Genomic DNA, 12,590 nt, shown 5'->3' on the forward strand with positions numbered 1-12,590 from the left:
GCGTGCGTGTGTGTGTTCGCATGTGTGTGCATGTGTGTGTGCGCGCGGGTGCGTGCCCCCGCCCCCGGCCCCGCCCCGCCGCTGTCAATCACCCGGCGGCCGCTTTGATGTCGGCAGCCCCGGCCCGCCGCGCCGCCGCGCTCGCACACAGGCACCGGGCGCTCCGTGCCTCTGGCCGCCGCCGGCGCCCGCTGCTCCCAGGGAAACTTTCCGGGGCTCGGGGGGGGGCGTGGGGGGCGGCACGGGGTGGGGGTGGGGGGGCCCGGCGAGCCCGGCATCCCGCGACGCCCGCCCGCAGCCTGCCGAGCCCCCCGCCAGCCGCCGGGGCTGGAGTCAAGAAGGAAAAACAATTCTAATTGATTTTTTTTTTTTTAGAGAAAAAAAAAAGGGATTTAAAGGGAGTTTCAGAAGGGGAAGCAAAAGTAAAGGAAAAAGTTTAAAAGTTGGAAGGGAGAGGGGAAAAAAAACTTTAAAAGGAACGATTTTAAGAGGGAGCGATTTTTAATTTTTTTTTTCAAGTGGGGGAAAAAAATTGAGGGAGGAAAAAAAAAAAAAAGAAAAAAATAATTGCGAAGGGCTTGATCCGGGCGGCGGAGAACAATAACTCGCCGGGAAAGTTGCTGCGCGGCTCGGGAGGGAGCGGCGGGAGGAAAATGCCGCAGCTGGGCAGCGGCGGCGGGGACGACCTGGGGGCGACGGACGAGATGCTGGCCTTCAAGGACGAGGGCGAGCAGGAGGAGAAGATCCCGGAGAACGCTTTCACGGAACGCGACCTGGCCGACCTCAAATCCTCGCTGGTGAACGAGTCGGAGGGGAGCGGCAGCCCCGCCGCCGCCGCCGCCGCCGCCGACCCTGAGGTGAGCCGGGCCGCCCCCGCCGCCCCCGCCCCGGCCCCGCGCCCCCCGCCCCGCCACCCCCCCCCCGCCGCTCGCTCTCTCTCTGTCTCTCCTCCCCATGCAGGCCATCAGGCGTGTGCAGGATCCGCAGAGGGTTTATCAGGAGAAGCTCCCAGACCACATGGATGATGGTTAGTCGCAGCGACCCCCGCCTCTGGGGTGGGGGTGTGTGTGTGGGTCCCCCATCCCCGCAGGCCTCCCCCTCTGGCTTGCCCCGTCCAGCTCACCATCCCCGGGGTGGGTGAACCCCCTGGTCCCCAAACCGAGCAGCCACCATGTAACACCCCCCGCCCCGGGAGTGACGGATGCCAGCCCGGCCACCACAAACCCCCCCTTCCCCGCAGGAAAAGCTGCTCCTGGCAGCAACGAGGGTTCCCAATGCACCCCATGTGGGACCCCGAGTCCCCAGGGGACCCTGGCACCCCCCCCCATACATCCTCCGAGAACTGCAGGGCAAAAAGACTCCCCAAAGGTGCTGTAACTTCTTCGGGTTACAGAGGAATCACCTGTCGTAAGGCAAATCCTGATGGGGAACTTTAATTCTAGCAGGTATGAAGCATCAGGACCCAGGGATGTATAAAGGATCTGCGTACTCTGGCTACCCTTTCCTCATGCTCTCAGACCCTTATCTGCCAAATGGATCTATGTCACCTCTGGTGAGTTCCTCCTCTCCTTACTGAGAAGTTTCATGGCCTCTGTCACTGCTGAAGTATGTTGCAGGTATCGTGCAGGCACCTACACGTGCTTTTTTTTCTTTTTCTTGACAAATTGCAGCCCTGGTTCTAAAATGCCCAGGTGCTGTCCTGTCTGAGCCGAAGGGAGAAGGACTGGGAAGGGGGAAAGATGCTCAGCAGCGAGCGCCTGCTTTGCTCTGAATTTGCTGGAGGAGCAGCTTTTCCAATCTCGCCGTCCTCTAGGTTCGCCTTCACTCCTCCAGGAATCAAACCCTAAAATAAGAATGCCCCTTCCCTTTTCTGGGTCACAGGCTGTGGAGGCGAGCAGCTTCTGGTGTTTGTGTTCAGGGATACGTCCCGCAGCGTAACTTAGGTTCGATGTTACCGGCTTGTAAAATGGCCAGGCTTTGGCCTGCCTTTGCTTAGAGCTCTGTTGTGGGTGATGGCCCAGAAAGTGGATCTTGTGCTTCTAAAATAGCAGTAGAGGTTTTTAGAAAAAGGCTTAATGCTTTAATGATTATTCCTGTCTTCTTCCTGTAAAGTTTTTCCCCCTCGGGTCAAATCAGCTTTAGTAATTCTGTGTATTCTAGTCTTCGTAAGTTTTGCTATCTGAATAATTAAGCGAAAGGCTTCTCCACAAAAGCGTCACCACCTCTATCAAAACTTCAGAAAATAATGTCAAGACGTTGCAGCAGACAGTCAGTGCTGGTGTCGCTCCTGGGGAGCCAGCACTGCTGCATTAATCCCAGACGTTATTCTGCATTTGCAGTCGATGGATGAGAGCAGAACGTCATTTGGTTTATTTCAGTTTTAGCTTTTAACCTGTAAGGGGATAAGGTTTATAAGAATATATAATGCCCGCCTTAATTTCAACCGTTTGTTCACTAGAGGGGTAGGATGTTAAACTGGCATTATGAAAAATTGATGGATTGTGGGGTCTGAAACTCAAGTTGAAGGGTGATTCAAATATTGTTCACTGGGATCACTGCTGCGTCCTCCCGCCTGACGCCGCTGGCCTGCGTGGCAGGAGGAGACAGGTCCCTCCGTGAGCCTGCCCGTGGCCCCAGCGCAGCCCTGCTTGGGGGAAGCGATTTCCCCGGCTGCAGAGTGTCGTAACTTTGCTGAAGTCGGTTTGCAGGTATTGAGGATCTATCCCTAGATTTTGAAGTCTTCCTTCAGCTTACAGCAAGGAAAGATGCGTTTGCAAGGCAGGGCCAAGGTACATGGTTGTAATCCAAATAAGCGTTTCTTCTGTTGCTTCCCTCCTGGTGTCCCTTCCTCCAGGTAACAGGTATCCCCCTTGCCCCTCTAAAGTAGTAACTTGCTCTCTCCTTGATACATTTTACATGATGGTGCTACATTTGTCTTATTTAAACACATTTTGTTTTCTCACTGGTGTAGAATCTGGGTAAATTCGGAGTTACAGTAGCTCTGCAACTATTTGCTGTAGTAGATTTCTTTTAATCTTAAAAACTTACTAGCTGGGCAGCAAAGTGCAATAGCCTATTTATTAGCGATTAAGCTAAAAAGTAGGTTGTGGTTTGCGAATTGTCTTTCCCCATGATAATGTAATAAAAACCCAAGGGGTTACTTTCGGAGCAACAGAGAGGAGTAAATAGACTGTGCGCAACTCAAAGGGGAGAAAACTGAGTAGCAGAGAAGGAACGATCCCGTCCCCTTGAGAGCCACAGAAATCATCCACTGCCTCAGCCAGCTTTACTAAGGCCTGTTCAAATCCTGCCGTGTTTTACGTGGTGTGACTTAAAAAGCTGATTTGATGTTTTCAGCTCAAAATCTGTTACCTAACAGACATGGGAAGACTTCTTCCTCAGATAAAGGCTGGTCTTCTGGTGTTTCGACTTGGTACAATAGCTATTCCAATATATCTTTCTGGGCATTTTTTTTTCCCTCGTGTTTATATTGACCGTGCAAAGGTTATCATACTAAATTATGTATTGCTCTCATATAGATTTATTGCCGCTGTGTACATTATATAAAGTGCGGGCTATAATCTGGTGGCTGCTTCCAATAATTGAGGAGGTCAGATCTGTGACTGAAGATTGCAGATACTTAACCATCCATAAAAGTGTGTTTAATTAACACTTTAGCACAAGTAGAGTCGGGGAGGAGGGTTGTGTTGAGTGAATGAGATTACGTATCATGGTCATGCATGCGCTTGGTAGTGGAGATTGTATTTTGGTTAATGGGGCCTCCTGGAAATGGTTGTTTGCAGCTAGGATTAACTTCAGAATCTTAAAAAAACAAAAAATTAACCCCGGAGTACTTCAGCAAACTGTCGGGGCTTTACATTTAACTGACTGAAAAACATAACACAGCTCCCCGAAAGACGAAGGGTGGCTGGCACTGAGGCTGCAAGTTGAACCCCCGCCCTGCGACGCACCGTAAAACCACATTTTGTTTTCTGTGGGCTCCCTCCGAACCCCGGCAGGGTGCTGCGAGCGGTGCTGGAGCCAGCCCGGAGCGCCTGGCTGGGTGGGTGTGTCGTTACCGGCATTACCGGTGTGCTGCTTTCCTTTTTTCTTATTTTCTCAGCAGCATCACTTTTGCTTTGTTTCCCTCAAGGTGGTTGTAGCCCGCTAACTGTTACACTGCTCACCCCAGCATCCTGCTAGGCTGCCCGCATCTCCCTAGCCAAAATTGTCTCTTTTTACCAAAACACACCCACTTGTATTATTTACGTGCTCCGGTGTCGCTCCGGAGTGATGCGCTGAACATGTCCGCGTACCTGACATCAGCAGCAACGCCAGGCCCAGCTGATGTCCCCAGCGAGCAGCAGGATGTGGCAAGAGTCCCCCCCCGCCGCCGCGGGCAGATCCCGGGCGTTGGGCTCGGTGGGCTGCCTTTGCTGCGGTGGCAAACGCTGCTTTAGGGCAGTTGGGCTGGAGTGATGCTGGTTTGAGCATGCACCAGTAGCCTGGACCGGCAGAGAGAGAACAGAGGGCTGTGGGGTGGCCAGGGCGCACGGGTGAAGGTGTTCCTGGAGCTGGGGACAAGGCAGCGCCTGAGCCTGGGTGTCCTGTGGTTTGGGAGTGTGCTGTGAACCCCCGTCGGCTGGCCGGGCTGGGGAGGGCACGCTCTCGGTCAGGTGTGTTAAGAGCATCTCGGCGCAGGCTTTGCATGCATCTGAAATCTTGAAATTTTGCAAGGCACCAGCAGAACCGTTTCTCACCCGGCTCTCGGGTTTCGCAGGCGTGGTGGTTCGTGACTCTGCTTTGACTCTCCCAACTCTTGGAAAGTCCAGCTTTCCCCAGAGTAGAATATGTAGGATTTGCCAGTTAAAAATCTGCAAGAAACTTCCAAAGAATATTAACAAGTTGAGGAACTGTTTTTCTAAATGAAATATAAAATCATAAAACTATATCCTTTTTTAAATAGTACAAATGACTTTAAATCAAATTAAGGTACATCCTTAGTAGGAACATCAGCCTTTTAGGTGGTTACAAACATTAGAGGTCAGACATGGTCAAACATGTTAACACTTTGATCAGATTAAAATATTTTTCTTGCTACAGTTGTATAATTGAGTTTAGACCCGAGGGGGTTTTCTGAACATTGTTATATCTTGTACCATGTGGTAGTTAAATGGTAGAAGGAGCAGTTATAAGTTCCTTTAAGTTCCTTTTGTAAATAGGTTTATAAAACAGGGGAATGAGCTGTGCTATCCCCGCTCCAGTCGATGGGAGAGCTCCCGGCAGAGGTCTTCGCACCTTCTGCACGCCTCTGCTGTGCGTAGTGAGTGCGTGAGGTGTGTGCAGGCAGAATTAATGTGTTTTATATATAAAGCTGAGGCACCGGCCTTTCTGTCTGTGCGAGAAACAGAGATCCAAGAGCCTCTATTTCTTTGGAAAACAGACACAACCTAATTTTCTTAATTATTAAGTTGTGTAACCAGAGCTCATGCAGGAGCAGAAGGATGGTGGTACCTTCGCAAGCTCTGCACGTGTAAAGTCCCCAAATGAGATGGCAGGCCTAGGAAATCATGCCGATGTTCAGAGCCTGCTCCCTGTGGTGTCAGCTGGGCTCCTTGAGCTTGGTTCCCGTTGAGTGGGTTTGAAATGTCCCCTTGGGCAGGGCAAGATGAAAGTGCAGTTACTGCTGGCCTGGGGCCACAGGTCCCAAACGTCTATCAGGAGGTCAAAAAAGCGCGGAGCTGAAGGTCTCCTGCTGGCCTTTGCCAGACAGAAGCTCAAGCAGCAGCAGCTGAGCCTGGGGATGTGGCTACTTCTGCTGCAGCCCCCTTCCCCCAGGGCTGCTCCGTCCCGTTGCGGGAGGAGGCTGTTGCCCCCGCAGCAGTTGGCGGAAGGAAATCTGCAGCTCAGCTGCTTCTGTGTAGAAGTCTTTCTGTCCTAGCTTGCACTGTCAGGGCAGTAGTTTAATATTGGTTTTTTTCCCATGTCGAGTTCTGATCCTGTTGAAACCAGTGGGAAAACTCCCCGGAGTCGCCTCGTGACGGGGATTTGTCGCTGCTGTGTCCCTCTCCAGATGTTGCGCGTGGAGGGAGGGCAGCTGCACGTGAACAGCAGCTCGGCGCGTTTCCAGCAGTGCCTGCTGCTGTGGGAGAGCAAAGGCGCCGGCAGCTCCCCAGCCAGGTTCCCTGGCAGCAGGGCTTGCGCTGCGGGACCTTGCTGGGACAGCACCCCATCCCCATAAATTGTTATATTCCCAGCAGAAAGCGGTAGGAGTGCAGTGGCTGTTGATGGATGTCCTGGCAGACAGACGGATGAGTAATTTGTTCCCTCCTGACCAGAGCAAATCCACTTCTCCCAGCTTTTCTACCTAGCTTGAAACAGGATAATGGTAAAAATAATCTTTTATATTAAAGCATAATGTTGGATAGGTGGATGTACCAAGGCACAGGGCTTCCGAGGTCATTTATTGCATGTCTGATTCAGCCTTGGTTCCCCCCCAAGGAAAATTCTTGTGTTAATTTCTGAGTTCATATCACACCCTCAATTTTGAAGCAGAACTTCCCTTTGAAATAAATTAGAGAGTTCTGCTTAAGAAGCAGTGACATGATACAGCACTGCCTGTGTGTGGTCTAATATAACCTTATTTTTAAAATTGTTTGGAATGAAAAAAAGAGAAAGAAAAATGTCACAGGGAAACAAAAGCAAGTTTTATGTAAATCCGTGCATGTGAATAAGCGTGCACGTGATTCAGACAGTTCAACAATATCTGCTCTCCCACTGGGATTCCTTCGCAGGCTACCCTGGAACTGGCTACCCAGGCACGGGATGCTTTGTCGGTGGGGAGTTGCTATGAGATTATGTGTGGTAAAGGCACCGTTCCCGCAACCTTCCAACTGTTGCTGTTTGTGAGATGTTATTAGCTCAACTGGTTGAGAATTTGGAGAGAAAAGCAAAACCTAACATCAACCCAAGCTCCCAAAGCTCATCCATGTTAATGATTAATATTTTTTAAATTTTAACTGTGAAGAACAAAGTGATTTGGGGGTTAGTGGCACATGACGTGTCCAAGATGAAAGAACGGAGCTGGTTTGGTATCCAAAGCTTTAACGGAGAGAAGGGGGGAGCGGCGGGAGGCCGGCGAGGAGCTCTGCGACGTGCTCTTGCTGCTCGCCGGCAGGATGCGTGTCGCCTCGCAGCTTGCAGTCTCTCTCCTGCCATAAGTCTACAGGCACCATTGAATTCCTGCGTTCGGGTGGAAACTCTGACCAATCCGTACGGTCGGGTGTGCTGGCGTTCGCTGTTCCGAAGTACCCGTTCAAGTAACCGCGTGTGTGTTCCTGTGACTAAACAGACATTGCCGACTCTGTAGGGATGACTTTCTTGACTGCTCTCGTAGATCAACTGTGAAGGGCCAGATCCTAATCACAGGCTGAATCCCTCTCTATCTGTAGCGTGATCTGCAAGTGAAGCAGGTTTTCAGGATACAGGTGGTGTGAGCTGCACACCTAAGATTGCAGTCTGGTCCGGACGGCATGTGTCTGTGTGTACATGACATGGTGGTTATTGGTAGAGCACAGTCAAACGCTGAGAAACGTCAACGGTTTTGAGGAAGCATCTACAGCTCGCCATTAACTGCACACCCGTAGTTCGTTGTCTGCCCCTTGGCCGTGAGTGATTCAGCAAGACCAAATTTAGTCTTTGTTTTACGAAACAAAAATTTAGTCGTTGTTTTACGGGTTGGCCTTTGAGGCCCCTCGCTAACTCACCATAGAGAAAGCGAAGGAAGGACCTGTGCATTTGTGAGCGTTGTATATGCTGATGGGGAGGCCATGGTGGACAGGGTGGGTTTGGGTGAACAACAGTTGAGCACGTGCTGCCATTCAGTTACTAAAATCTCCTGCACCATGTGTGAGTCACAAATTCCTCAAGAAATCCTCACGGATTGTCTTCTCCTGTCTGTTGCATTGATTTGAAGAGGGACTAGACGCCAGACGCTCCCAGCGCTGTCCTCTTGGAGAGCACATTGCCACTGCGGGAGCTTCTCTCCATCCCACCCCTCCGAGGCTTTGGGCTGCCCTCAGCCATCACGTAACGCCTCTCCTTTCGTTTGCTGCTCACTTCCTTGTGTTCCCATGCCTTTGCCGCTCCAGCTCGCTGTTCTTGGTGCCAGGAGATGGCTTACGTCAGCACGTCTCCCAGCCTGAAGTATACATGCTCTTACATCATCATTTACCAATGGTGGGTGGAGGGCACAGAAATAGGAGAGCAGGTACAAGTTGCTTCCTGAACTCTTTGCAGAGCCACTGCGGCAGGGAAAACTTCTCAGCCTGACCAAATCCCAGGCTGGTGCCAAACTGGGATGTGTGAGTCGTCCCCCCCCAACGGGCTCTTTCATGTGCTATTCTTCCAAATCTCTCTTTAAAAAGTAGGCTATAACATGATACTTGCTCATTAGTCGCTGTGTCTGGAGGATGAAACAAAGGTTTGGTAGGACGACGGGGTGACTCAGAGGGTTGGTAACAGGATACAGAGCTGTTCATTTCCTAGTTTCCAGTTTTAATCCAGCTGAATCAGTAAAGACCAAATGCTTGTTCAGTCTGCTGGCTTGTCCAGCAGTCTGTCCAGGAGGGCACGGCTCCCTCCAGCCCCCAGGCAGGGCGAGTGTTTCACGGCGTGAAGGATGAGATGTCCTGGGAACCTGCAAAGTCTGTACCAAGCCCTCTGCGAGTGTCAGCCGAGGTCTTCGTTCTCGCCTTGGGACTGCCAGTTCAGCACATGCTGCTGGCTCACAAACCCACCTACTTCATTTCTTAAAGGAAATGATTGCAACATCACACGCCTCTGAGTCTTGATTACGGCAGGATCTTTTTCTTGGTCACCTCCCAGTGATCTTGGACAAAGAGCTCTCACCTTCACCTCCTTAGGGAGCAACTTGTCTGTCCTGTGGCCCTTTTCTCTGGTTTTTGCCTTTGAGTCTTTATAATTTATGATCTTTCCCAAAGTTATGAAGGACTATTCCACCACCACTGCCTCTGTGAGGTGGTTTCACGGAGAAAGTGTAACATTTAGTCAACACTGAGGATGAGGAGGTTTAGCAAAACCTGACAGAACGAGCAGTACCCATCGAGAGCATCCCGCTGGCTGGAGGTGCTGGGCAAGAGGTCACCAAAGTGGCTTTAAACCTCCGCTCCTCTCCCATCTGCCACTTCAGTGCTAAACAGAGCTCAGCTGCAACAAAAAGAATCTGGTTCATTGTGTTTCACGGGGTCCCAAAATTAGTATTTTGTTAAACGAAACAATAAACTCAACAATGCTGTGGTAAGTTTTCGAAACCAAAGTAAAGCTGGATACTAGAATCTAGAGCACTTTTCCCCTCCGGTTATAACAACTTTACATTTGATTAAATGATAGGCAAAAAAAGTCTCAACAGTATCTCCTTTGTTCCATTGAGAATCTGGAGCTGTAATATACAAAGTACACATCTGCCTTGAAAAGCTACGCAGTAATCATGGACTGGCCAAAAAAAAAAGACACTTTTTTTTTTTAAGTGATTCAACTTGTATGCTATATGTCAACTTTGTTTTCTGCTGTGGTTTGCTGGGAGGAATAGCATACATGAGCATAAACAGAGGTTCTCCTCTGATGGGACTTACACAAAAGCAAAACGCGAAAGCCCAGGATCATAATGTAGGCTTGACTCAGCACGGGGGGATGCAGTTATAAACACACTTGTGGCCGAAGTGCTGGGGAGGTGCTCTTCCCAGAAAAAATGCTCAGAAAGGATCAGAAATGTGAATTTTTATTCTAATACTGAGGAGGTGGCTTTCATGTTTAGGAAATAAACTGTCGTAAGATCTACCACATGAAAATTTGTTGTTCTTAGCATGGAGAGGCCGATGAGTGGGTTCTCGTTACGTGCCGCTGCCCTGGAATTACTGGCGGGGGAGCGGAGAGAGCGAGGAGCCGTCGTCTCCTACAAACCTCGCTTTGTATGACTTTGCCCTAAAAGAAGAAAGGCCAATTCTAACGTGGGAGACAGCGCACAACCCCTGACACTGGCATATCCGAGGCTGAAATTTGGCCTTTGAGCTTTGGCTTCCTGCTATAGCTTACAGAGTGTGGCATTGCCAGCTTTGAAATCCGACCGTCCAAAGGGATGCGCGGATTCAGAAATCCAGGTGACGTTTTGTGGGGTTGCGTCGTGCTGTGCTGAGCATTCCTTTGGGACAGCCAATGCTGTCATATAGGATAAATTAAAACATGCATATTAACCCCAAATCCGAAACAGAAGCAATAATATAAAATAAGAAATAAAGTTTAAAAAAAAAACCAAACAAACCTTTTTGTTTAACTTTCTCTGATACAAAGCAATTTCTCCAGGACTGTACACCATATGAAACACATTATAAATGCTCTTGTAAAATCTACATCATTATACCACATGAAAGGCTGGGTCCTAAAAATAGCCATTCAGAGAGGATGCAGGCTAGTAGCAATTTCGGTGATCGTGAAATAGTTGTGTTGACATCTCTATGCATGCACACCCACAGAAAGCTTTGACTTTTGAATATTCTTAGCAACATTTGTGCTTTATGGAATTTTCCACATTCTGGACCCATTAATAGTCTCTTACCCGGCGTGTTCCTTTCTGATCTTATCCCCATGTTTCTAGCCCTGATTTTATTGAGAAAATGGGTAATTTTTTTTTCTTTTTAAATCTTACATGAAACTCCTTCCTGGCTATCAGTTTGACAGCAGTTGACGGTGTCTGTTGTATTTCCCTGTCTCCTGTCAATGGAAGTCCTTTCTTTTCCCTTCAATAGACACACGCATCCCTGATATTTTGGAGGGCTAACTGTCAAAATGTAACCCTAGAGCATTAGATGATAATGTGAGGAGCTGCCATGTCTACCCGGCCTTTGTATCTGCTGTAGTATTCAAAAGAAAGCAAATGAAATCTGCAGTAATTATACAGTAATGTATCCACAACAAAAAACTTCTTCCTCGTCCCAACGATCAGAACTTGGCTTTTGTTTTGAAATATGAAAGGATGCAGCCTCCTGGCTTTGGTGTGTTTGCAGCAAATCCCTGGCTGGGATAAACTGCCATAGCTCTGGGACAGACAACAGAGTCCTGCCAACTGATATCACTGGAGATCTTTTTGAAGAGCTCATCAGATTTTATTGCTGTTGTGTTTTGGTTTTAGCTCGTTATTTGTTTGGAATCATTACTATAGGGATAGTTTTCTGAAAAACGTTTGAATCTTCAGTGCTGATCTCTTGTTTGAGTTTTTCTTTTATAAGTAGAGATGGGGATGCTGGAGACGTACATCCTCAAACACGAGGATGTCTGAAGGTTGTGGTTAAGTCTGTCCAGGGTTTTAAGTGTGTGGCCCCTCTAAAGCCAGTTGGAAACAGTCTATTTCCTCAAAATAAGTTTGCTTTTGGAATTGGAGCAAAATCTTTGGAGATAGCAAATTAAATAATAGGGTGTTGAAGAAAATGACATTGCTTCTTCAACAGATGGCATGAAAATCATGAATTCTGGAGTTTCAATCAGATCAGATATAGCTGTGGTTGTGATGGGGCAGGACATGAACTCTTCAAGCAATGCAATTCAGAGGGATTCACTCCGAGGCCTACAGTCATTCTCCAGGTTGTTTTAACTTAAGGGCAGCTCTTGTCCCTTGTCTAGCTCTCGAGTCCTTTTCCCGTGGAAACAGGGAAGTTTTTAGATCTCTCAGTTGAATTTTTGCAGGCTGTTGGCAACTTTGAAGAATCAAATGCTGTAAAATGCCATCACAGAAATGTGTTTACTATTGCTAATTTAGTTCCCTAAAGCGGCTGGACGGGGGGACGGGGGAGCACCTTGGCAAGGCAATAGTTTTATCTCAGCCTCATAGAGTAAATGCCTTCATTTCCAAACGTAGTCGGCAGTAATTTAAGGTTATATTTCCAACTAAGTGCTAAGAAATGTTGGCTCATGTGGGCATACGTGCTCTGTATAATGGAACAGATACCGATGTTTAGAAAAAGCCAAAAAAGTTTTTTGAACGCTTCTGGCCTGAAGTTAACATCATACCGAAGTCCTTTTGTGTTTTCTGGAATTTATCTGATGGCTGAAACCAGGGTTATATCTGGTAATGTAAGTTTTTTACTATTCTGGTGAACTCTGTGCTTTTCCTGAGCAGAATTCAGGTAAAAACCCTCGGTGTGTGCTGTCTGGGACCTCTGACAGCACTTGAACACAAGAGTCGTTGTAGAAAAAATTTAATTTTTTCACTTGAGAGGACAGAAAATTACCTAATATGTCAGCGCCAGTTGCTTGGTTATTGCTATTTAATGGAAATAGTATATAACTGTATGCGTATTTTTAAACTTTGCCAAATAAAATGCTTTAAAATACTTGTACTGCTCTAGTACGTGGATCTGCATATAAATGCATACTGAGGGATGAGGCGGGCTGCAGTGAATCCCTCAAAGATCAGCTCCCGTATCCGAAAGCATCACTCTTCATCCAGATTTTCTTCTAAAAGCAGTGCCGTGGTAAATGCCTGGCTCGCGGGTGGGTGCGTAGCCGTTTGCCGTGGG

At 48.4% G+C, this 12,590-nt stretch overlaps 1 protein-coding gene across 8 annotated transcripts in view; it reads left to right on the plus strand.

Annotated features, from left to right (window-relative positions):
- The first annotated feature begins 233 nt into the window (after nt 1-233).
- TCF7 (transcription factor 7) overlaps nt 234-12,590 on the plus strand; it is a 75,228-nt gene continuing 62,871 nt past the window's right edge. For 4 of the 8 annotated variants that reach the window (XM_064458312.1, XM_064458310.1, XM_064458313.1 and 1 more), the window contains exons 1-3: nt 235-857; nt 961-1,027; nt 1,443-1,552. In XM_064458312.1, coding sequence (XP_064314382.1) covers nt 654-857; nt 961-1,027; nt 1,443-1,552 — 381 coding nt within the window. In that variant the 5' untranslated portion in view covers nt 235-653. Of the gene's footprint in view, nt 858-960; nt 1,028-1,442; nt 1,553-12,590 lie in introns of all 8 variants that reach the window. The other 4 variants (XM_064458308.1, XM_064458309.1, XM_064458311.1 and 1 more) reach the window with 4 other exon arrangements.

The sequence above is a fragment of the Phalacrocorax carbo genome, chromosome 8 (genome assembly GCF_963921805.1).
Source record: "Phalacrocorax carbo chromosome 8, bPhaCar2.1, whole genome shotgun sequence".
NCBI lineage: Eukaryota > Metazoa > Chordata > Aves > Suliformes > Phalacrocoracidae > Phalacrocorax > Phalacrocorax carbo.